The sequence below is a fragment of the Panthera leo genome, chromosome D3 (assembly GCF_018350215.1).
Source record: "Panthera leo isolate Ple1 chromosome D3, P.leo_Ple1_pat1.1, whole genome shotgun sequence".
NCBI lineage: Eukaryota > Metazoa > Chordata > Mammalia > Carnivora > Felidae > Panthera > Panthera leo.
The window spans coordinates 76,012,800-76,038,679 of record NC_056690.1 but is presented as its reverse complement, the minus strand read 5'-3'; the positions used below and the strand labels follow the sequence as shown (position 1 = coordinate 76,038,679).

General features: G+C 40.6%; 1 protein-coding gene across 1 annotated transcript in view; it reads right to left on the bottom strand.

Moving 5' to 3' along the window:
- Nucleotides 1–24,504, bottom strand: part of ST8SIA3 (ST8 alpha-N-acetyl-neuraminide alpha-2,8-sialyltransferase 3) — a 79,558-nt gene extending 55,054 nt beyond the window's left edge. The window contains 4 exon segments of the mRNA XM_042909708.1: nt 22,057–22,203; nt 22,344–22,518; nt 22,717–22,780; nt 23,797–24,504. Coding sequence (XP_042765642.1) covers nt 22,057–22,203; nt 22,344–22,518; nt 22,717–22,780; nt 23,797–24,504 — 1,094 coding nt within the window.
- Nucleotides 24,505–25,880: the final 1,376 nt, after the last annotated feature.

Below are 25,880 nucleotides of genomic sequence, written 5' to 3'. Positions count from 1 at the left end.
TGCTGACTGATACATATTTCCTGAATTCCCAGGTAGAAGTTGTTTTTCCTATCACTCCCTCTTTGGTACGATCATGGCACATTGTTTTACATAGTTCTCACCTCACCTGGTGAGGACAGTTGACAGAGTTTGTGTTCTCTGCTGGGCTATTGTGTCAGGGTGATGATAGTGGCCATGACAGGAAAACTGCCGAATTTTACAGGTTTAGCCCAATAAAAGTAGATTTATCAATCACTTGGAATTGAGGGACCCAGATTCCTTCTGTGTTGTCGCTCTGTCATCCCCTAGCTCCCTGGAATTATATACACCCAGCCAGAAAACAGGATGAATGCATGGAGAATGCACACCTGCTTCTTTGCCATCTACCATCATGAGTGACTCATGTTACTTCTGCTCAGAGTTCATTGGTGAGACCAATGGTTCCACCTAGAGGCAAAAGAGACTGAGAATGAGAGCCCATGGCTGTGCAGCTGTGCCAGAGACAACTCTATTCAGTGAAAAGGTAAGTTTTGAGTCTTTAGTGGACAGTTCATTACCTCTTCCACATCTAAGATCTCTGGGAGGGTAGGATCTTGTCCTTTCTATGTCTTGGCACCCTACATCATTTCTTTTTTTTTTTTTTAATTTATTTTTTAAATTTACATTTAAGTTAGCATATAGTGCAACAATGATTTCAGGAGTAGATTCCTTAGTGCCCCTCACCCATTTAGCCCATCCCCCCTCCCACAAGCCTTCCAGCAACCTTCTGTTTGTTCTCCATATTTAAGAGTCTCTTATGTTTTTGTCCTCCTCCCTGTTTTTTTTTTTATTGTTTTTGCTTCCCTTCCCTTATGTTCATCTGTTTTGTATCTTAAATTCTTCATATGAGTGAAGTAGATAATATTTGTCTTTCTCTGACTGACTAATTTTGCTTAGCATAATACCCTCTGGTTTCATCCATGTAGTTGCGAATGGCATGATTTCCTTCTTTTTGATTGCTGAGTAATACTCCATTATATATATACATATATACATATGGATACATATACATTTAGTGTTATATATATATGTATATATGCATACCACATCTTCTTTATCCATTCATCTACTGATTGACATTTGGGCTCTTTCCATACTTTGGCAATTGTTGATAGCGCTGCTATAAACATTGGGGTGTATGTGCCCCTTTGAAACAGCACATGTGTATCCCTTGGATAAATACCTAGGAGTGCAATTGCTGGGTTGTAGGGTAGTTCTATTTTTAATTTTTTGAGGCACCTCCGTACTGTTTTCCAGAGTGGCTGCACCAGTTTGCATTCCCACCAGCAGTGCAAGAGATACTCTTTCTCTGCATCCTTGCCAACATCTGTCGTTGCCTGAGTTGTTAATGTTAGCCATTCTGACAGGTGTGAGGTGGTATCTTATTGTGGTTTTGATTTGTATTTCCCTGATGATGAGTGATGCTGAGCATTTTTTCATGTGTCGGTTGGCCATCTGGATGTCTTCTTTGGAGAAGTGTCTATTCAGATCTTCTGCCCATTTATTCACTGGATAGTTTGGTTTTTTTTGGGTGTCGAGTTTGATAAGTTCTTTATAGATTTTGGATACTAACCCTTTATCTGATATGTCATTTGCAACCCATTCTGTCGGTTGCCTTTTAGTTTTGCTGATTGTTTCCTTCGCTGTGCAAAAGCTTTTTATTTTGATGATGTCGCAGTAGTTCATGTTTGCTTTTGTTTCCCTTGCCTCCGGAGACGTGTTGAGTAAGAAGTTGCTGCGGCCAAGATCAAAGAGTTTTTTGCCTGCTTTCTCCTCGAGTATTTTGATGGCTTCCTGTCTTACATTGAGGTCTTTCCTCCATTTTGAGTTTATTTTTGTGTATGGTGTAAGAAAGTGGCCCAGGTTCATTCTTCTGCATGTCGCTATCCAGTTTTCCTAGCATCACTTGCTGAAGAGACTGTCTTCATTCCATTGGATATTCTTTCCTGCTTTGTCAAAGATTAGCTGGCCATACGTTTGTGAGTCCATTTCTGGGTTCTCTATTCTGTTTCATGGATCTGAGTGTCTGTTCTTGTGCCAGTAACATACTGTCATGATGATTAAGCTTTGTAGTATAGCTTGAAGTGCAGGATTGTGATGCCTCCTGCTTTGGTTTTCTTTTTCAAGATTGCTTTGGCTATTCAGGGTCTTTTCTGGTTCCATACAAATTTTAGGATTACTTGTTCTAGCTCTTTGAAGAATGCTGGTGTTATTTGGATAGGGATTGCATTGAATATGTAGATTGTTTTGGGTAGTATTGACATTTTAACAATATTTGTTCTTCCTATCCAGGAGCATGGAATCTTTTTCCATTTTTTTTGTGTGTGTGTGTGTCTTCTTCAATTTCTTTCATAAGCTTTCTATAGTTTTTAGTGTATAGATTTTTCACCTCTTTGGTTAGATTTATTCCTAGGTATTTTATGGTTTTTGGTGCAATTGTAAATGGGATCGATTCCTTGATTTCTCTTTCTGTTGCTTCATTGTTGGTGTATAGGAATGCAACCGATTTCGGTGCATTGATTTTATATCCTGCCACTTTGCTGAATTTGTGGATCAGTTCTAGCAGTTTTTTGGTGGAATCTTTTAGGTTTTCCATATAGAATATCATGTCATCTGGAAAGAGTGAAAGTTTGACCTCCTCCTGGCTGATTTGGATGCCTTTTATTTCTTTGTGTGGTCTGATTGCTGAAGCTAAGACTTCTGATACTATGTTGAATAACAGTGCTCCCTACATCATTTCTGATGCAGGTGTTCAGTCCAGTAAAATTGTATCACCTAGCTATTGAATTTCTGTTAAGTTAACTGCACAAAGAAGGAGAGAGAGAAAAAACCCATCAAAATAATGCCTGTGATTCTGTTCACCCATCTTAGGCGATGGGTGGGCAACTAGAATGGGGTCTGCAGACTACAAGGTGTAAGTCAAACCTTGCCTGCTGTTTTTGTCAATGAAGTTTTATTGGGACACAGCCATGTCCATTCATTTATATTTAGTTTATGGCTGCTCTGGTGCTACAATGGCAGAGTTGGGTACTTGTGACAGAGACTGCAAAGCTTAAAATATTTGCATCTTGTCCTCTTCAGAAAAAGTTTGCTGATTTCTGCTCTAGAGAGAGAATGAGATGTGAACTTTGAATCTGCCATTCTTTTGTAAGTTTCTGTTCCCTTGAGCTCCTCTTTGAGTGAGCATCTCATTGTGCTGAATGTGATTATCAGACTAATGTTTAAAAATACATGTTTTTAATACAACACGGTGTCTAAATACAAACCAAGTACTTTGGCAACGCACAGACCATGTACATGGTACTTTGTCGGTTATTTCAGGAATTTTTAAAGGCAATATTTTTCTTACCTTTTTCAGAGCTTACTGCTTCTTATAAAATGTAACTCTGCCATAAAAACATGTTGAATGAGTGCGTAAGTGAATAGAACATCCTTTTGGAAGTTAAAGGGATTCTACAAATCACAGTATTGCCATTACTTTCATTTCTTAATTATCGTATATCAGGAAACAATGATACCCCCTACCCCAGCTGAATCTAATAAAAATAACCTCTCAACCCCAGGATGATCATTAGAAGTTTATACCTGCTAGTTTTGTGATTGGTGGCCTCTCTCTTCTTGGTTAGTTCATTGTCACAAACAGAAAAGAATAGTTTTTTTTTAATTATTATTTTAAAGATGGGCAGGGGCATTACAGATACCCTAACTAGCAAATAGTGAAAGGGAGATTAATATGTTAATACATGCAAAGTGGCAACCTAGGCTTGAGTGCACCTCACTGGCCTCCTTCCCTTCCTTGGCTCAATTTCCTGTTTTCCTACTGACGCTTCCTGAGATAGTCTCCCAAATAAACCACTTGTATGCAGATCCTTGTCTCAGGGGCTGCTTCACTTTTTAAAGACAGCTTCACTTTTTAAAATTTTATTTTGTGGCCTAAACAAACCCTTGATTATGGACTGTTAGGAGGTAGAGAGCAAAAAGAAAGAAAATGCTGAAACATTTTCTAATTTCAGACTTTGCCAGTCTTGAAGCTTACATGAGAAGAAACCAAAGAAATATTCTGGGGAAAAAAAGATTACAAAATCAGACATTCCCAAGTTTGGAAACACCTATAAAGCAAGGTTGTGTTAACAATATCGTCTAGAGAATTATAAAAGTGATTCCTCCTATGAGAAAATCAGATTGTCCCTAATAATAGAAATAGTCAGTAAGACTTTTTAAAATTACCACAGGGAATCCCGATGTAAAGCCAGGACTGAGGGTCACTGCTCTGTATGTTTAAGTCCATGACATCATAGTTGCTAGTGTTTAGTATTGTTTCTATGAGGCGGGCAATGTGATAATTCCCCTGCATGTGCTGTTTCATGCTGACAGGAATTTGTGGGCCAGGATTTTTTATTAACTATTGAGGATATTTTATTTCAGGAAGGGATGTTGCAGGTCAACTTCTTCCTATATGACCTCTATATGATGTGAACAATCAGGTAATTTGATAGGAGGCATTTCTATGGAAACGAAAGAAAAACAAAGATTAGTGGATGGAGCAAATTATCAACTTAATTTCTGAGTTTGGAGGGCAGCCAATTGAGAAAATGTCTACATTTGAGTTTGAAGCAAATTTAGATGGTGGAATGAGGATGGCAGTTTCACTCTGATGGGTTTTCCCAATTTGTAGTTTGATTGTCTTTGATGATGTCATTGGGTGTTCTGGTGAACTTTCAGATACATTTTATTTTCTGCATCTCTCCTGCACTGAGCAAAGTTAAGGAACTTGCCTTTGTGTCTGAAATTTAGCCTCATGCCTTCCTCAGGTACCTGTGTTCATGTGCTTTGTCTTTCTTAGTCAAACTTACCAAAGGTTGGTCTCATCAAAGGATTAGTTTTATTCTGTTGATTAATTTATAATTAAAAAAAAATCTTTTCTACCTCCTTCCTTCTACTTTCCTTGGATTATTTTGTTGTTGCTCTTCCTGATTTGAAAGTTAAGTTCATTTCATTTCAGTCTATCTTTTCTATCAATAAACATGTTTATTGGTATTCATTGGCTTCAAAGTACTGCTTTGGCTGCATCCCATAAATTTTGCCATGCAGCACTCTTGTTTTTGAGTTATAAATAGTTTGTAATTTGCTTGTGTTTCTTCTTAGCTTGGGAGTTATTTAAAATCTCTTTTGAAATTTTCAAGAACCAGAAATCCAGAAATAGAAAAACTAAAGCCAAATAAGTAAAACAGTATTTAGTAAGAATTTTTTTTGTGTGTGTGCATATAAAAGCAGGTTGCAAACTAGGAGCTTTCAAATTCAAAACTGTCATGAAATTCAAGGATATGATGTTACAGGATGGCTTATGAAGTGAAAATGAGAAAATTATTTAACCTTTACAATGGTTGGTGATTAGAATGGGAGTTTCCAGCCAGCAAGGGATTGGATACAAGTGATTATCTCATACCATTTTAGGAAGATGACTGGTTTCTTTTTTGATCATCGGAGGCACTTATGAAAAATAACCTAAGTTAAGTTTTGCTTATGTTTATTGAAATAAACTAGATTTAGTTTTACTTACATGGCTTAAGTGGTTTTGTCTATTCGGGAGATTTTCAAGCCTGGTCTCCATTTGATTTTGTTTAACAATTCTCCTCTTTTGGCCATCCTTTCAACAAGCTGTGTGTGTGACTAACCAGTATAGCATTTCTCTCAGATACCAGTGTTGATGTAGTCTGGATGGAGAGTCACATAGTTGCTGCCTCCAACAGTTGAGTAGTTGGGAGGGAGGGTCATGTCACTGTTTTCCCCATTTGTATAACCATCCTTAGGCCCTTCCAGTTGTCTAATCCTGATGGATACATTTGACCTATGAGTGGCATTTAAAACCCTAGAGAGGTTTTAGGTAAGCCCTCTAGGGAGGTTGATATGATGACTACAAGGAGACTAATATCCCAGGATTGAAAAATTCCCCAGAGCAGAGAGTCCTAGGAACCAACACTTAGCGAGATAAATAAATAAAAAGACTTCTATTAAGACTTGGGTTTAAGTCAACCTATACTTTTCTGAATAATGTGTAATTGGGTCTCAATTTTTCTGAGTTATTTACATAGGTATAACATATGTAATAGCAATCACATATCTTCATGATGACTTAGGAGAAGATGAACATGAGGATATTTTATTTCAGGAAGGGATGTTGCAGGTGAACTTCCTCCAATATGACCTCTTTATGATATGAACAATCAGGTAATTTAATAAGAGGCATTTCTATGGAAATGAAAGAAAAACAAAGAGTAATAGTTGGAGCAATTATGAACTTAATTTCTGAGTTTGGAGGGCAGCCAGTTGAGAGAATGTCTACATTTGAGTTTGAAGAAAAGTTAGATCGTGGAATGAAGATGGCAGTTTCAATCTGATGAATTTTCCTGATTTGCAGTTTGATTGTCTTTGATGATGTCACTGGGTGTTCTGGTGAACTCTTTCGATTGGCCTATATAGCAACAAGCATGAAGGTTGTTTATACATATTCTCTTATGGTAGTTTATCTGAGGTTTACAGGTAGATGGTAATATTTATAGACAAGAAACAGAACTAGAATCTGGTCATGCATACGTATATTGTAGTTTTTCTATTGAAACATAATTTTTTTTCCTATGGTCATCCCATTTTAATTAAAGGTAATTATAGGGAAACTAATTTGTAAAAACGTAAGTCTAATCTTATCAAACTTGGCTTGATTATGTATATAAAGGTAGCAAGAATAATGATTCTGTGCATATTGTCAAATAGAACATTTCAGCCAAAGCTTTGCTAATATCCATGGGGCTTTATTGGCTTCACAAAGTCAACATTAGTTCTTTAAAATTGTCTGATAATAAGGAATTTCAGGTTAGACCTTTAAAAGTCTCTCTAGGCAAATAAGTCAAGCTAAGACTTGCCTAATAAGGACTTATCTAATTGTGTACTGTTACAAAGAGAAGAGATTCTTATTGAATTTATGTAAATACATATAGTGTCATGAAAAACAAGAAAATTTAATATGAGTTTCTGAATTCTGGAGGGATCAGGTAGAGAGAAAAAGTTAAATGTTTCAACCTTTGATTGCAAAGTTATACTTTACCAAATTGCTATAAATTAGAGATAGCCTCAAAGAAAGGAGAAAGCAAGTCCTTTAAATCTGGAAAACAAAACATTAAAGAACCAGCAATGTTTCAAATGAACTCACAAAAATTATAATCATTTTCATCAGTTCATTCATTCTCATGTAATTAGTTCATGTTTGTTTGATCTTAGGTTAGCAGTTTTATGAATCAATCAATTTTTCCACAGAGTTCTAGAAATTTTTACCCAGTTCAGGGTTACAATCTTAAAGTTATCAGAAACCTGTATTCTAGAGTTCTGTATTCTAGAACATTGTCCATGAATCTCTTTGAAGATGAAGCATTTTTCTTGTAATTGATTTGTAAATACTTTCAGAGAAGAATAAAGAGTAAAATAATAGCTCTGAATGAGAAAAGACTTAAAAATAGCTATGGTTAAAGCTCTGGTGAGAGCTAAAAATGATGCAGTTGATAAGTAAATTTGGTTATGTTTGTGACATACAATATTACAAAATAAAAACTGGAGTTGTGACTGATAAAACTATACCAGGATATATCAGATTTTTAGTAATTTCATATAAATTTCTGAATTACTTATGTTAATAATATATATCTATATAAATATAACCTAAGAAAGTTAAGTATCCCTTCTTATTTGATAATGTTTCCCATGCAATTTAACATCAAATAAGTCTAAATTAATTAACATTTCTTTTTGTAAAAGGAGAGAGAGTAAGGACTCTTGAGATCTTCCAAGGACCCTATGGAAAATTGCTAAGTTAGTTCAAGGTCAAAAAAACTTCATTCAGAATTTGATTTTGGGAAGTTTGTCAAAAACATCAAAAGGTTTAAAAAACTTAATCAAATAGAATCACAGGTCACTGTGAAACACTTATTTATCCATTCAGCCAAAGTGTCAATTAAGCTAATCATCAGGGAAATACAAATCAAAACCACACTGAGAATACCACCTCATACTGGTCAGAGAGGCTAAAATTAACAACTCAGGAAACAACAGATGTTGGTGAGGATGTGGAAAAACGGGAATACTCTTGCACTGTTGGTGGGAATGCAAACTGGTGCAGCCACTCTAGAAAACAGTGTGGAAGTTCCTTAAAAAAAATGAAAAATACAATACCCTATGACCCAGCAACAGCACTACTGGGAATTTATCCAAAGGATACAGGAGTGCTGATTCGTAGGAGCACATGTACCCCAATGTTTATAGCCGTGCTTTCAACAATAGCCAAATTGTGGAAAGAGCTCAAATGTCCATCAACTGGTGAATGGATAAAGAAGATGTGTATATATATACAATGGAATACTACTCAGCAATGAGAAAGAATGAAATCTTTCCATTTACAACAATGTGGATGAAACTGGAAGGCATTATGCTAAGTGAAATATGTCAGTCAGAGAAAGACGGATATCGTATATTTTCACTCATATGTGGAATTTGAGAAACTGAAAACAAGACCATGGGGGAGGGGAAGGGGGAAAAATAGTTTCAAACAGAGAGGGAAGAAAACCATAAGAGACTCTTAAATATACAGAAAAAACTGAGTTGATGCAGGGGGGTGAAGAGGAGGGGAAATGGGTGATGGGCACTGAGGGGGACACTTGTTGGGATGAGCACTGGGTGTTGTACGTAAGTGGCGAATCATGGGATTCTACTCCCAAAGCCAAGAGCACACTGTATACTCTTTATGTTAGCTAACTTGACAATAAATTATATTTTTAAAAATCTCAAGGGCAAATACAGAAAGTTACATGGTTTTGAAAAACCTTAGCTCTTTCAATATTGAAGAGTTAGTTTTTCTAAGTAATTAAAAAGCTGATAAAGACAATGTGAACCCTAGGAAATATTTTGATGAGATGAAGAGTGTTTGTGTCCTGGGGTGCCTGGCTGGCTCAGTCGGTGGAGTGTGTATCTCTTGATCTCAGTGTTGTGAGTTCAAGCCCCACATTGGGTGTAGAGCTTATTTGAAAAAAAATTTTTGTTTCCTAGGAAGCTTACATTAAAGGTAAAGAAAACCTTATATACTCTTTTATTAAAAGCAGACTAATAATCTAAGATACTTTGTGATTTTTAAGAGAGAGAAAATTAAACTCTAGGTTTGTATTATAATATTATTGAACTTATTTAAAAGCCCTTATAAATATATCTATTCAATTTTAGCCCGCATTGACCTCACAACATAAAATTTTTTTTCCTACAAACCTTCAGCAGTTTTCTATATTCATTTACATTTTGTCTTATTCTTTTTCTTTTTGTTATTCTGAAACAATCATTTTTTTTAAGGAAAACTTACTTTAAAAAATCCATCTTGTATTCCTTGCATACTCTTCATATAAAAAAACATGCCATATTCTTCTCATACTCTGTATACAAAATTGTTTCCCATTGCTCTTATTGTTTCTAGTAGTTTTTTTTTTACAGGGGTTCATAAGTTTTGACTATTAGTGACTTTGACTTTCCAAGGAAAGCTAGGAAGCAAGCTGTTGAACATTCAATAGTAGCTTAGCAAATTTATTAGTAATAATTATAACATTTATAATTTTTTAGACAACATATTTTCATAGTATAATTTTTTAATGTGGCAAAAAAATACTTATTAATAGACCCAAATATCTTTGGTTTCTCTATAAAAGCTAAGAAGCTGAAAGTAGATAACCTTACATTTAACAATTAATATTAAGTATCAAGTATCCTTTTAATTAAAAAATCAAAAAGGAAAGTGGACTGGGTGTTGTTGGAAATTATTATTATTATTATTTTTTAATTTTTTAAAATGTTTATTTATTTTTGAGACAGAGAGACACAGCATGAGCAGGGAAGGGGCAGAGAGAGAGGGAGACACAGAATCCGAAGCAGGCTCCAGGCTCTGAGCTGTCAGCACAGAGCCCGACGTGGGGCTCGAACTCACGAACCGTGAGATCATGACCTGAGCTGAAGTTGGACGCTTAACCGACTCAGCCACCCAGGCACCCCTGTTGGAAATTATTTTGATTGAATATTTGGTATTTTATAAAGCTAAAATAGTTGGGAAAATGTTTTTGGCAAGAACATTATATGTGTGTGTGTGTGTAGATAGATGGAGAGAGAGAATTGTTTATACTAAGAGACTCTATAATCATGTTTAAAAGACGTTTTCCACTCTAAACCTACCTTTCTACTCAAATGGAGTGTAACGGTATTGGTAAATAACAGCCTTCATACCGAAAGGAAGTGACTGAGTCTAAGTTGATGGGATCACCGGATCAGAAGACAGTTAATTTAGGAGAGCCTGCTGTGAAAAGTGGAGGCTTGAGCATGAAGACAGAATGAGGATATGAGGAGCCCCACCTAAAGGAGAAAATATTCTTGTCATATTCCTAATCTGTTGGTTCTGTTACTATAAAAAGTACCAACCAAGATAAGGGTGTAACACCCTAGGATGGCTCTTTTTGTGTGGTTTCAGTTAGGCTTTTTTTTTGGGGGGGGGAGTGGATATATTGTATGCAAATATTGTGTTTCAGCATAACATTACTATTTCTTTAGTGTAAAAAGAAAATCTGTAAAGAAGTTTTCCCCAGGAAAACCTCATAGTATTTCTGGTAGTGTCTTAGGCATTTTTGATGATCTCATGCCATACTTTTTGTATGCTATCAAAATGGAAGTTTTGTAATGGAAATTGTTTATTCTACATGTTATTACATAATTTCCTTGAGCATCTCAGGATAAGTACTTTCGCAAAATGCTTTGTAGGAAACTTGTATATAGAGCTCTTCAAGTAGTCTTTTATTACAAAAAAAAAATTTGTGTGAGATAGTGAGATTTTTATCAGGAAACACTTAACAAAAAAGATGCCAGAAGTAGATAACTTATGTTTGTCAATTAATATTTATGTACATTATCTTATTTGGAAATTACCTAGATATTCAATGAATATCCATAATTTGGTTTAACTTAGAGTAAACTTTTATATTATTTACATCTATTTAAATTACTTGTTTTTAACGATTATGTCTGGATTAGACATTAACAGCTAACCATCAGCTTAAGTTATTTTTCTTGTTGTCAAGAAACTTGATGGAATGGAAACCTGGACCTCAACAGGCTCTATAGATTTTACCTAAAATTGAGAAAACATCAATGACCCATGTTAAAGAATGGAGGGGGTAAAATTCATATGTTGAAACCTAATCCCTCATGAGATGCTATTAGAGGTGGGGCCTTTGGGAGGTGATTAGGTCATGAATGAGAAGCCCCAGAGAATTCTCTTGTCCCTTCTGCCATGTAATGACTCACTAGACACCAAACACACCAGCACCTTTATCTTGGACTTCCCAACTCCAGAATTGTGAGAAATAAATTTCTATTGTGTATAAAGGAAAAAAGAGAGAATGGAAGGGGTGGCTGAAGGAGATTATGGAAAGACTAAAACCTTTTCCTTACCCCCAAGTTGCCAGTGGTACAGACCATTAAAAACAATCTTTGTATCCCCTCCCACCTTTTGTATTCTCTGTTAGCGACTTGGTCAGAATAAATCTTTTAAATATGTTGAGTTGAATAGTTACTCCCACCATAAAATACTTAGTACTATGTAGTACAGAGAGCAAGAAGAGTTATAGTTCCAGGTGACCAGGTGTTACCAGGTACACAAGAGAGGACATGAGTCTTCAATAGGACCCTGCAGGATGAATAAGAGGGGGGCAATGTGGAGTGCAGTGGAAGGTGTTCCCAGGATAGAGAGTAGCGCATCAACTTGTTGGCAATGGAAACTAGTAAATCATGTTCATTTGCATGAAGGCAGCAAAGCAATTCTTGTTACCAAGAATTCATGCTGTGGAGTAATGGGAATTCGAGGTGATTAAGCAGGATAGAGCAAGTGTGTTTAGGCATTTTGTTATTTTTTTAACATTTATTTATTTTTGACAGAGAGAGAAAGAGAGAGAGAGAGGCAGAGAGAGAGGGAGACAGAGGATCTGAAGCTGGCTCTGTGCAAGAGACAAATGTGGGGCTTGAACTCATGAACTGAGAGGTTATGACCTGAGTGGAAGTCGGACACTTAACTGACTGAGCCACCCAGGTGCCCCAGGATTTTAAATTTAGAGCAAGGACTTTAGTTTCATATGGGAAATGGGAGTCACTGTTGGTAAGGCTTGGGAAGTGTTTTAAGGATCCATCAGTGGTGGGCAAGAGGGACTAAACCATCAATGATGGACAAAATAGGTTAGAAAGAAGAGAACAGTGTGTTAATGAAGAGGATGGTATAAGTCTGGGAGATATTTTGAAGGAAGCATCAATAGGATTTGGGGACTAATTGAACGTGTGGGCTGAGAATAGAGAGGAGTCAAAGATGACTCCTTGGTACCAGCCTGCTAGGCTGGGAGATGGTGGTGACATTCAAGACACAGGAAAGTAGGTTTCAAAAGAAGACCACTAAAGAGGGTGGCTTTAGATGTGTTGAAGTTGAGAACATCCAAAAGGAAAGGTCTTAAAGTCATCAAACTGTAAAAGATAGAGGTGGCAGAAAGGTTGTAGAGACAGTTACAGAAACCAGGAAGAGAGAATTTCAAAGAAGTGTGTGTGCAGGGTGGGGGAGGTTGTTAAATGTGTCAAGTGCTGTAGAGAAATGAGAGCAGGGTGATTAAACAAAGCACTTGAGATTTAGCCTTAAAGACTATAGTTTCATTTAATGTTGATGATGAGGGTTGGGTTGCAAAGATTTAAGGGAGAAGAGACAGCAAAGCACAGGAGGCTATTGGCCTAAAGGGCACAAGTGACATCACTTTGTTTAACCAGCAAAAATTCGATTCAAGACTTTGCGATGGAGGTCCTTGGAGTTAGGGCAGGGAAGAGAGGTCTGTAGGCCATTGAGAAGTTGGATTTAGAGGAGAAATTAAGCCACTCAAATCTCCCAGATTGGTGAAAAATGGGTCTCAGGCACAGTATGGAAGGATGAAGGGACCAAACTGGGGCCAGTGCTAAGGGCATAGGCTCTGTGTTGGTGGCCAATATAAGCTGGCAGACCCAAGGGCCATCTCATCTTTGGAGAAAATGAGGTAGGAAGGTGATGCAGCCCTCCTCACTGAGTCAGCACTAGACGTGGTGATTTAGGGGGGGATTTCATGGTGATCAGAAATAACCACTCCTGCCTCAGTAATTTCCACTTGTGAAGATTTCTTTCTTGGAAGGCCCTGTTGGATCATTATGGTTGGGGAAAGAAAATGCTCCTCCCCTTGATGGGCCTGAAAGTAAAAACTCTTTTCTTTCAGTTCACACTTAGCACAGCTTTTAGGCTTCATTAGCTGTACCTCAGCTCTGAGAGGAAACCTCACAGGACTTAATATTTATAGCTCAGGAACCTAGTGCTCTTCCCAGAGAGAATAAATTGGGCAATATCAAGTTCTTGGTTGGAGGAGGGGCTTGAAAGGAGATAGTCAGGTTTTTAAGAAAAGGAGGTCTTTCTCCTTCTGCTGAACTGCTAGGATGCACCCAGACCCGCCCGTTGCACATGTGGACACGTGAAGCAGATACACAAACATGCTGGCCTGAGGATGGGAGGACTCGGGCTTCAATCTAGCTGGTTGCCATGGGCGACGGGCATTTTCCCTCTCTGAATCTCAGTTTTCCACTGTAAACTGGTGGGTGTGGTAGTGGTGTGGAAAAGTAACCCATCAAGCTTTTCAAACCCAAACTCTCTGTTCTGTGAGTTGAGGGTGAAGACAAAGCTGCTAAGTGAGGAGGAGATTGAAGCGGCTCATCTGTTTTGTGAGAAGACCCGGCCTGCCTCAGGGGGCTGTGGGTTCTGGGCCCACTTCTGCCGTAGTTGATGGCAAGTCACAATTCACCTAGGCCATTCTGTGTGGCCTCAAATAGGTGGTGCAAACTATGTTTAAAAATACACAGAAGTACTCCTTTTGTAAGAGACCAAAAGCATATGGTTTAGAAGTCTGGTGGAACTCAGCCCTCTGAGATTTCATAGGGCAAAGACCATATGAGCGCTGGGAATCCTTACATCATGAGATTGGGACTCTCATTCCCTCTGCTTTCTAGGGGAGGGGTTTCGAATGCCATTACGCAATTGGCTGGCCAGCCACGACAGCTGGGCTGTGTATTGATGTCAGAGGAATAGCTTTGGATTTTACTTTTTTATCTGGAGAATTTTCCTGCTAGAAAGACCAAAGACTGGTGTTGCCGCATAGCTTGTGTGTATATGTGGTGGTGGGGCTGGGGAGAGGAGCATACATATTTAAAGAAGACTCTCTCTATAACCACATCCCTTAAACTTTTCCACTTTTGCGATGGAGTCATTCTAAAAATGGGAGCGAAACCTCTCCAGATTCTGTGTCCACCATCATCGATCACCCTTGGTCTTTTCCCCCACGTCGTAGATAAACTTCTTGAGAGCCTCACTTTCATTTGCTTTTTCCAGTTCTTCACCTGGCCCTCATACCTTAACCACTTTCTTCTATCCCCAGAGCTCCATAGAATTGTTTCTTACCAAGGTCTCTGCGTAACTAAGTCTAACAGACACCTTTCTGTCTCTTAACTCTTCAGCAGCATTGAACAGAGTTGACCTGCATTGGATCATGCTTTCCCCAATGCAGTAGATTATTATATTCTTTCTCTTTATCTCAACTATTCTCCTTTTCCCTTTGGGGGCTCATTGTCTTTCTAACCATTAAATTGTATTGTTCGAGAACTGTCCCCCCTTCTCATTCCTGTCTCACATTATGTCCCTTTCTAAGCAATTTCCTTCACATCTTAGCTTTCATAACTTTCTAAGAGCCTATGATACTCAGATTTTTTTTTTTCTAAGTAGGCTTCATGCCCAGCGCATAAACCAACACAGGGCTTGAACTCCCAACCCTGAGATCAAGACCTGAGCTGAGATCAAGAATTGGACTCTTAACCAACTGTGCCACCCAGGCACCCCCCAAGATTTGAATCACAACCAGATCCTGCATACACTCTTGGAGTCAGAATGGCTTTCCATTTCTGGTGCCAGTCCACCATGAAGAGCATGAAACATGTGATTCTTTATGAGATTAGATGATCTCCTTCTACTCAAGCTACCAGAATCGAGTTAGTGCTTTTACCAAGATAATGCAGCCTGTGATGTTAGGGAAAAGCTTGGTCCCACTCCGAAGAATACAGTTCGTTTGGAATGATAAAATGCATGTAAGTGAAATAATACATATCAAGACAATCTGTGAGGGGGTACACAGAAGAGAAGGGACCATGAGCAATATCGTGACAAAAATAGAGAAGTCTGACTAAATGAGATGGTAGAGCCCTTCCCTTTGTGCAAAGATATCTCTTAGTTAGAAAGAGAACCCAGCAATCTAGTATTCTATCAGAAATTAACACCATCACCAACTCTCATCAAAATAACACATGAACAGCACATCTAAAAGCTATTTAGCAGAGCCACTCAATATTACACGAGAGGTTTGAAGATGCCCACTTTAAATTGCTCCTTTTAATCACACACTGGAAGCAGCAAGATGTAAGAAAAATTATTCTTGCCTCAAATTAATTAGAATTCTCTCTGGTTGAAAGCTTTTTCAATGAAAGAAAGGGAAAAATAATTAATGTCATATAAAACATGATGATGGAAAAGGGCTATGTATGAATGCAATGACTATTTAAACCACTCAATGCTTACAAAGCATCCAAGGCCTTGTGCAGGGATACTGGTCATGGTGACACACTCAGGAAGAGGATTCTTTTTACTCTGGACCTAGTGGCTCTTAGAGCCTGTTAGAAGCAGAAGAAGCAATGTTGCAGCCATAGAATTTGTCCAAAGATTGATGCTGGGAAAGAAGGCTGGTTGAGGGCAAACCCGAATGAGTAGAAGTTTCTTGCATCTGATCCTTCTCAGGCTATCTTCAGCGATGTCCTGATTTCAGATACCCTCTCTTTACCCTGGGATCCTTGTCCCATTGTGTGAGACCTCCACACCTTTTGTCAGCCTTCTGTCCTCCATCACGATGCATCTGGCCAACATCCCATCTCCCCAAGGTCTTCTTTACCTCTAGTTGTCTGTGTTATGTTACTTTTCAGTAAACTGGTTTTTATTTGAACATTGGCCTCCTGCAGGTAACTATGCAATCCAAAAGAGTGGCCACCAGGGAGAAGTTTCAGGCCACCTGACAAGAATACTCTCCTATAATCACAGCACATCCAGTGTTGGGGGAGGAATGTTGACTTTGAGGTAGAGCAGTCCTGTTCTGGGGGAGGTCCTACCACTTCCTAGCTGGGAGTACTTAGGCATGTTTCTTATCCTCTCTGAGTCTCAGTTTCTTCATCCATGAAGGACAGATCATGATACCTACTTCTCAGTGTTGAAAAAGATTAGAGAGAATGGATGTTATGGGCTTAGCCCAGAGCCTACAACAAAGTAGACAGCCCTTACCCTGCCTATGGAAATATTATTTTTTGTAAAAATTCTCCAGATTTTGTTGAAGGAGGTGTAGTGATGGGAAAATGATGGTTCAACACCATCCAGCTGTATCCGAGCCTGTGCACTGGTCGCAGGTCCATGCTGGCTGCATGAACAGAGAGTCCTGGTTCTGTGTTCTAGTGGGAGGAGCACTTGCTGATCTAGGAGTTAGGATAACTGGGTTCTAGTTGGTTCTACCCCAAATTGACTGTATAATCTAAGTTAAGTTATATTTCCCGTGAGAATCAAATGAGCAACTACATGTGGAAGCCTTTAAAAACTATGATGTGCTATGTAAATGTTGGCTATGAAGAATATCATTTCCATTTTGGCCTCACAGGGTTTGGAGGGAGGCTAAATCATGTTCACATGTACTCAGGTCCATGGACTGCCTGGGAAGCAGAGGAGAGCGAAGACCACACGGATTGCCTGAGGAAGACAAGAGGATCTAATTTTCATGAGGTTTTGCAGAAATTGTTTTTCAGTCCTGAATTATGTAAAGACATTCTCTTCCTCCTACAGACACCCCAATTTTTATAAGGAAGTTTCATGTCAGCTGCCTTTTTTGGATCAGGGAGGGGAATCATTGCATTTTCTTTCTCTAATGAGTAGCTCAGAAAGGATGGCCTTGCCCAAATGCCAGTGACCTCTTCTTATAATGCAATGCCCTTCTTAGAGTGATTGGGCTGGTTTTAATTTTTTTTTTTAACATTTATTTTTGAGACAGAGAGAGACAGAGCATGAACAGGGGAGGGGCGGAGAGAGAGGGAGACACAGAATCTGAAACAGACTCCAGGCTCTGAGCAGTCAGCACAGAGCCCGACGCGGGGCTCGAACTCACGGACTGTGAGATCATGACCTGAGCCGAAGTCGGACGCTTAACCGACCGAGCCACCCAGGCGCCCCTGGGCTGGTTTTAAAATGACCTCTCTCAATCAGTATTGAAAGAAGGACTTTAATTCCTGGGAGTTTTCTGAGCTAAGAATGTTGCCTCCAGACTTGAATCTTAACCAGAATTCTGGGACAACAGAAGAACTATGTTTGGTCACATAGCTGGCCACCAAACAGCAGGTTTAGAAGTGGAGAATTTGATGATGGTGTTCACATCTGTTTACCCACAGATGCTCAGAACTGAATTCTAATTATGTGTGTCACACAATGGCCTAGGTTAACACCAGCAAATGGCCAAAGTGAGGGTAAACTCAAGGGCAGATAACACTGAAATACTTTTCTGCTTAGCCTTTCCTGTTTTATTTAACTAATAGTTAATAGACACCAGCTATGTGCATAGCATTGAGCTGCGCTCTGAAGGGAGGGATCAAGGACTTAAAGAACACTTCCAGGAGATTGCAGTTCATTGGAGAAAACACGCATGCAAATAACCAGGATCCTGAACAGAATGGAATGTGTGCTACACTGGGGTAAAAATCCAGTGCTGTGGGATTGCAGAGGGAGGAGTGAGTAATTCTGGTGGGGTAATTGGGATGGCGTCTGGAAGAGGAGACATTGGAGTGGGCACTGAAAGATGACTCAACTTTGAAAGGTACAGCAGGTAGGAAATATTTCAGATGTATTTATAGATGAGCAAATCTGTTCCAGACTGATGGTGTAACATGGACCGACATGGAGACAGATGACAATGGCCAGTTCCCTGTGGCCTCATAGGCAGTATGGAGGAGGAAATGATGCTGGAGAGAAAGGTTGGAAGGACTTGGAAGGGGTGTCTGGAGTAGAAGTAAGCTCCCTACAAGAAGGATCTTGTCTGTTCATTCCTTGATATTTTCAAGACCTAGCCAGCCCTTGGTACATAGTGGGCATTCAATACATATTAAATATAGGATTGATGACTGAAGTGAGGAGTTAATGAGCATTTATGCTTTAAGATAGTTACTCTGTTGGTGCAAAGGGATAAAAGAATCATGATAGGGTCATCAGGTTGGTGGACATTTGTCATTAGTTGCCTGGAACATTCCTTTGCACCTGGCCACCGAACTCCTCCTCCTGGAGCAAGACCTGTTCCATTTTGCCCCTCTGCCTAGCGATTAGTCCAGAGTGAGGAGTGGGCCTCTAGTTAGGCCAATGAAAACCTTCCCTGGGGCTTCCTGCTAGAGCTATGTCGATTCCTGTCAGTTTCCACTGGGATTATTAAACGAAGAGCATGTGAGTTTGGGGCTGCCAGAGGCTATCTTGCATAGCACAGAAGACAGACTGAAGTCAGGCAGCAGGATGTAGAACCAGGAGATAGAGAAACTGAGCCCTGACAACATCATTTGTGGCCCCGGGTCCATTGTACCTAAAACCTCCCTTATGCAAATCAGTAAGTCCCCTTTAGTCATTTGGAGGCAGAGCTTTGCCCCATGTAATGGTGGTGGTCCTGATTAGTACAATCAATTAGGAGATGATGTCCAAAGTCTTGACAGTTGCTACAATTTGACAGCAAGATAAGAAAGACTGAAATCTACTACTGAGGCACTTCATTGGATGTCTAACCATGGGGCTCTTTCTTAACCAAGAGCCAGAGTTGATGCTGTTTTCACTCATTCTGTGTGTATGTTTATTTTGCCCTGTAAATCTAGTTCCGGGGCCCCATGTAGCAGTAGTGTGATGAGATATAGAGGTTTGTCTTTTGTGGGTTGTTGTTATTTCTGCAGTTCCTTTACTTACTCCTCACTCATACCCCATCCCCATTCTCCCTTAGATTTCAACTTATAGGGGTTCGGGTTCTGATATGGACCTTGTATCTTCCCCATCTTCACTTAGAGGAGATGGAAACATTTCTTTCTTGCAGGAGTGAAGAAATTGACAGGAAAGGAGATAGGGTGTTAGGTTCAGGGGAGGGAAATAACTATTCCTTCTTCTTGGAATCCCCATTTATATTTTCAAATGTGAGGGCAGAGAAGGCTTGTGTGACTTGCTTCCAGGATGAGGCCCAGGGACTCAATAAGATTCATAGTCAAGTTCTCCAAACTGTCAGGGTGGGGCAGTGGTGGAACAGAACTGATGGTGGATGAGGTATGTGCAGGCAAAAGATGGCCAGAACAATCTCTAGGTTTTTCCTGGGAGGCTTAGAGCTGGGTAGCCAGTAAGGGCCCTTCTGCAGAGCCTGGAAGATAAGCAGAGCACCCATGGCGTGCCTACATAGAAGCAGAGGATGTAGCTAGTTCAGGGTGGAGAAGGAGTTGTTCCTGTCCACACTGGGCCACAACAACATTGCACAAGCTCTGTTCCTTCGTCCCCCCTGGAGCTTAGGATCAGCTGCAGAAAGGCACAAGGAGGGCGAGAAATCCCAAATGTGAGTGACTGAGATTTAAACCTGAAAGGGTTATCACTGAATTTGACGTTTTCCTGAAATTAGTAAGATTGAGTTTCTGGCCATCAGGTAGAAATGAGATATTGATGAATAAATGAAATCCTGTTAGAGAGAAAACCCTTGAGTTTGTGACTCATGAAATTTGCACCTGCTACATACATTTTTGGGTATGGATCTTCAGTGCCAAGGTAAAATCTTTAGGTAAAGGAAAAGGGGAGATGGGGTTGACCACCAAGCTACCCCTTTGTGCTTGTGGCCAGCCTCGTATGTGTGGTCATCTTTGCCATTAAGGCCCCTGTCTTGTGGGCTGCTTTCCTGGTGAGGGAGTGAGGAGCCTGGTTGCCAGTGCTGACAGCCAGCCATTAACCATAAGAACTGGTCATTTCTGAGGGATCCTGAAGCCTTTGGCCAAATAGATACTCTCTATCTCTGAATTCAAAATAAAGGTTTGGCCAGGATGGATTAATCTGAACAAATGAAAACAATCAAGTCCTTTCAGGCAGTGGTGTTCAAACTTCAGTGTGCACCACAGTTACCTGGTGGGGAGAGGCACCCGGTGTTGGATAAGATGGAGATCCCCAGGCCTAGCCCTTGAATTTTTATTTTGATGTAAGTGGTCCTTGGTACATACTTTGAGAAACAGTCTGAAGTGTGTCACATACCATTTGGATGTCCTTAAAGGCTCTCAGAAATGTACTAATAACTCATTCAAATTCTCTCCTGCGGATGAGCTCTAAGGGCAACCCGAAGTTTTTAAGGGGGCAAAATCATGTGAAAGGTAGTTTCTCCAGAAAGTTGACAGCAACTAGAAGGAAAAAACGTGCCTGGAATAGACATGACATCTTAATCATTGGTACTAAGGAGCTGTAATGCCAGACTATAGAAAGCTTAAATAAAACTGTAGCTCTTTTTCTTTTATTAAAGAAAGAAAGCCCAGGAGTACAATAGCAGAACAAGAACTAATTCTGGAAGCTTGCTGGTATGATATTGTCAATCACACCAGAGATGTGGATAAAAGCTTTTAGCACATGAATAATTTCAGTGAAAGGGCTTTATCGCTTTTTATTTGCTGGGCATTTACAGGAGAATAAACATGCTGGTATATATTATATATGGAGTGAAAGTCAGCAGCAAATGAAAGCAAAGACCCCCGGACCCAGTTACCAGAACAGACTATGGTTGCTTAGCAACCAGGCAACTGGAGAATTCTCTCTCCCTTTCTTTCTTTTGTTTTTAGATTGCAGTAACCTTTGATCAATTTTGGCTCCACAACAAAAGCCTTGGATATTTTGAGCAAAGGGTACCTGCTAATTTGTAGTAGAAGAATGTAGACCATGACACCAATTTCTCTGTCCAATTTCATGTTAAACAGCAAAACAGTCTAACATTCTTTTTAAAAGTCTTAGTGCTGGTGGGCTAGGTCCCTGATGAATCGGAAGTTACATGATAATTGCTTCCAATTACTCTAAAAGATGTTGCTGTCTGTCAATTCACCTTGATTCTTCTCATTGGTGAGCTTTGGAAGCCTAGTTTTTCGTTCTAAATCGTGTTCCTAAGAAGAAGCGTCTGAATGTCCAAGTCCTAAGTCGTTGGGAGACTTTAAATGCCCATTCCTTTAAAAAAAAAAAAAAAGTCCTGGAATAGGGAATTCCGTCTGGCCCTTCTTTCTTTATAGGTTCTTTCCACTCAAATTTTTACAAGGCAACTTGCTAATGTCCACAAACCCAACTACCAACCACGAAACCTCCAGATTCTTCTTCCCCTCAGGGAACTTTAAAGCTGTGAAGAGCAAAGAAGGTACAGATAATGATCCAATTTGATTCGAATGCTCAACCTAGAAGGAAACTATCTGACAGTTTGCAGGTAGCATGTCAATGGAGATTCCATGGGATAGAACAGTTGCTGGCTTCCAAGGATTAAATCTCAAAAAAGTCTGCTAACAGTTTGGATTTTAGAGGCCAAGTTTATGTCAATGAAATTAACTTTCCTGAATCAGTCAAGGACTCCTAATAGGCCAATAACACCCTTTCCTTAGATGGAAAGAGATGCAAAGGAGATGGAGTGGGGGGTGGAGAGAAGTTAGGGAAGGTAGGGGTCATGCCTTTCTGAACTCTTAGTTCTTCCTTTTCAAGGTCTTTTGTCAGCTAGAGATGAGTGGGGACCATGTGAGCAGCGCAGTTCTTTTCCTCCTTAAAAAGGAAGGTAACGATACCTTTGCAGCCCCAGATGCTCTTGGTCTTGGATCAGTACAGAGGAGTGTACTTTGCCTTGATCAGCCAAGGTTAGTTTCATGGCCTCTTCATGGCTCAGATTAAATGAGGAGCCTAATTCCCAAGAGGCAAATTCCCAGGCCAGGGGGCTTATAGGTGTAAAAGAGATGGGCCAAACATGCAAAAGGAGGATGGCCTCTCTCAAACTTTGTGTAAGTGCCCAGACATGGCAACGTCCATTGATGTCTAAGGATGTTGGCACAGGGTAAGGGAAGTCAATCATCCAAACCGGGGTAAGGGAAATCGTTCATCCAAACCGGCCTGCAGAGGATTATAGAGGATCCCAGACTGGGCCAGAGGACAGGAGTCTAGACCTACACCCAGTTTTCTGCTCTGAAGCCCCACATTCAGGGTCATCACCAGTTTCTTTGTACTGAAAGATCCCAGCAGCTCCTTGCACCTTGCTGAAAAGAGGATAAGCAATGCTCACCTGCCCTGCAGACTCCCCAAGTCTGAGCTTGTTCTTGTTAGGCTGGTGTCCACAGCACCTGTCACTTTTCTCCCTGTCCTCAATTACTGCCACCTGAGCAACTGCCAGGGCGGGGAAGCACTTTGAACTTAAACTGTCTTTGTGTCTGCACCTTGAGTTGAGCCTTAATTACGGTTCTCCACCTGCTTCTGCATCCCAGGAAACCTCTGGGAGCCCTCCTGTGGCTCATTCGGAACCTGGAGGATCCCAAAGAGGTCAGCCAAAGACGTGGGGGGTCTAGGAAAGAAGAATCTGCTGTTTCTTTCCGTGGTAGCTTACCACTAACTCCCTAATGAGCCGATTCCCATTTCTGTGAACAGATTAGCATGAATGAAACCGCGTTTTGATTGTTGCCACTTCCTAAAAGAGGATTTAGGATTATGAGACGACTGTTGCTAAAACACCTTCCTCCTTCCCTAGCGGCAAGAGGGGCCAAAAACTGGAAGTAAATAGGTCAGTGGAACAGTCGAGCTGTTGAAAGGCCCACAAACTCAAAGCGGGCACAGAGGGACATGGTTTTGAGTGGTTGAGTTAAACACTTTACAGCTAGGACTGTTTCATTCTGAGGCTGAAAATTTATATGTGAACCTAACCCAGTTGCCGGCAAGAACTACTCCTAATACACTCTTCATGCCCTGCTCGATGCTGGAGCTGGTCAATTCAGTGTGAAGACAATTTAATTTAGTAAATAGTATCAACCAAATTGGTAATTCTGTGGTGCAGGGGCGAATCAGGAGACTGGCTGACTCAATTCTTTGCTTTTCCCAAAGTTGAGTTAGAATCATGCAGAGGTCACCTGTAAGCCTTTGTATCTTTAGCCCTCATTATTACCTGTATTCTTGGGAACAGGAAGTCAAAGAATTGGCACAGTGGGGAAAATGGGCTACTGAGAAAATGACAGCCAAGGTGTGCATTGTCTGGGGTTCAGAGACCTAGAAATCTCTGTTGAAAAATCTTTGAATTGGGTATTTCACTCAGAATGTGCATTCCTTGTAATTTTTGCTCTGTCAGCTGTTGGAAATAACGTTTTTGTAGGGAACCCCCATGGAATTAACCCTTCGGGCAAAGTAAGCCGATCTTTAAAACATGTGCTGCTTTTGGTTTTAACCATTTGTGCAAAGTTGCAGTTTGTAAAATTGCTTAATTTCCCAAAAGCTTAGCCCGGTTCATTCACAATTCAAATCAGGGAAAGTGAAAAGGGAAACGGCAATACAAGCAAGGTGCCATCGCTGAGTGGGGACACAGAGCCTTCTGCAAAGTGCCAGGATTGGAAGGGAGGATTTGGAGACACAACAAAGGGGGCCTGAGTCTGGGCAGCTCCCCCCAGGAAGCTCTTCCCTCTGTTGTCAGATCTGTAGACAAAAGGAATATGGTTGACACTGAACATGAGCAGAGCAACCTTGATTAATTCCGCAGAGGCTGAAGCATCGGGGCTGGTGCACAACGTGCTGTAAGAGGAAGAAGCATCTCGGGAAGACGTTGGGCAGTCTGCAGACATCTCAAGAGGGGTTTGTGAGGTGTGGGTTTCCTGTCCCCAAAGGATATGAGCTAGAGGCTGTTCTCCTTTGATTTGCCTAGCAACCACAAAGAGCTTTAGACAACCAAACCCATTTAAGGGATGTCTTTTCCACATATCAATCCTGTGACTATAGGGGACAAAAATGTAAGGAGGGATTATGGCTTTTTCCAGTCTCCAAATGCCCTGGTTTGATATGACGAGCACTGTGGGAGGAAAGCTACTTTCAGCCCCTCGGAGGATACTTACAGAGGACACGTGAACTTTCCCCAGACCAAGGGTAGTCTGGGAATTTGTCTCTGTAACCGGCATGTGATGGCAGCCAGGTCCCCAGATTACCTGCAAAGACCTGGAACGTCTCAACTGTGTTCTACCATCCAGCTTCCAGCCACTGCTTCCTCTCATTTTGGGTCATTTCTCCCAGAGAAATGTGTTGGCCTTGTGTTTTTGCAACTGGACATTCCAGCCTTATCAGAGAGCTGGTCAAATGTTTGTCTTGTGTGGACTTAATGCTTACTTAGAGTGCAAGAGTGACTAACCACGGCACAGTAGTCTCTCAGTTAATCAAATCGATATTCCTTTATTAAGCCCTAGTTTCATCCTAGGCTCTAGAGTCAGACTGCCTATTTGTAGGTGAGTTACTTAACCTCTCTGTGCCATAGTTTCTCTGTTTTTAAATTGGGCTAATAATAGAATTTACCTCATGGGGTTATGAATGATACAGTGTAGGTGAAGGACTGAGAATAGAGCCTGGGATATGGTAAAAGTTCAGCAAGTATGTCTAAATAGCACTCTCACCTGACGTTGATGGCCACCGTGAGTTGGTGTCTGTGTCCATGTTCACAGGGGAAGGAAAAGGGAAGGATTTTCCTTCTTTCAACATGACCACTCCACCAATTCTCCTCATAGCCCTAGTTATCCTCCCAGATTATAAAATAGTTACATTACCTCCTCCAGGGCCCCGTGATACATTGAAAGGCCCTATGGTAGTCAGACCACTTCTTTTAAAGCCTAGCAGAGACAGGAGCTCGCATTCTTAGTCATTTGGGGGTCTGTTGAGATAATCTTTGAGACTTCCTTTCAGGCCAGCTTGGCATCAGGGTAATGCTCAAGTACCTGTGGGGGCTGAAGTGTAAGTCTGGGAGCTCTGTTTTGACACCTGCATCCTGAATCTTCCTTCCCATACCAAAAATAGGAGTGTTTTTCCTGGAAGTCACTTTGGATGTTGGGGGCACTTTAGTCCTCGGGGGATGACTCACACAGGGCCAGGGAGAGTGATGTCGAGGGAAAGGAGAGAACCAGAGAATTATTGGAGTCCACAAATTCATTTAATTTCTGGGACAACTAAAGTTTCATCCCTCAATTCACTTTGTTTTAACACTTGATGTTTTCAGTAATGCTCCCGAACATCTAAGCATTCTCCTGGCTATGACAAGCCCAGTCTTGTGGCCATAATTCGATCTTTACTAACAGAGGAGTGTGTTGGATTTAAGAAGCTCTTCTCTGAGTGCCAGTGCTCACTGTGCAATCTTGTAGACCTAGCTGTGTGACTTCTCTGACTCCCAGATTGTCATCTAGGAGATTGAGATAATAATAGAGAACTTGTAGGGGCGCCTGGGTGGCGCAGTCGGTTAAGCGTCCGACTTCAGCCAGGTCACGATCTCGCGGTCCATGAGTTCGAGCCCCGCGTCAGGCTCTGGGCTGATGGCTCGGGAGCCTGGAGCCTGTTTCCGATTCTGTGTCTCCCTCTCTCTCTGACCCTCCCCCGTTCATGCTCTGTC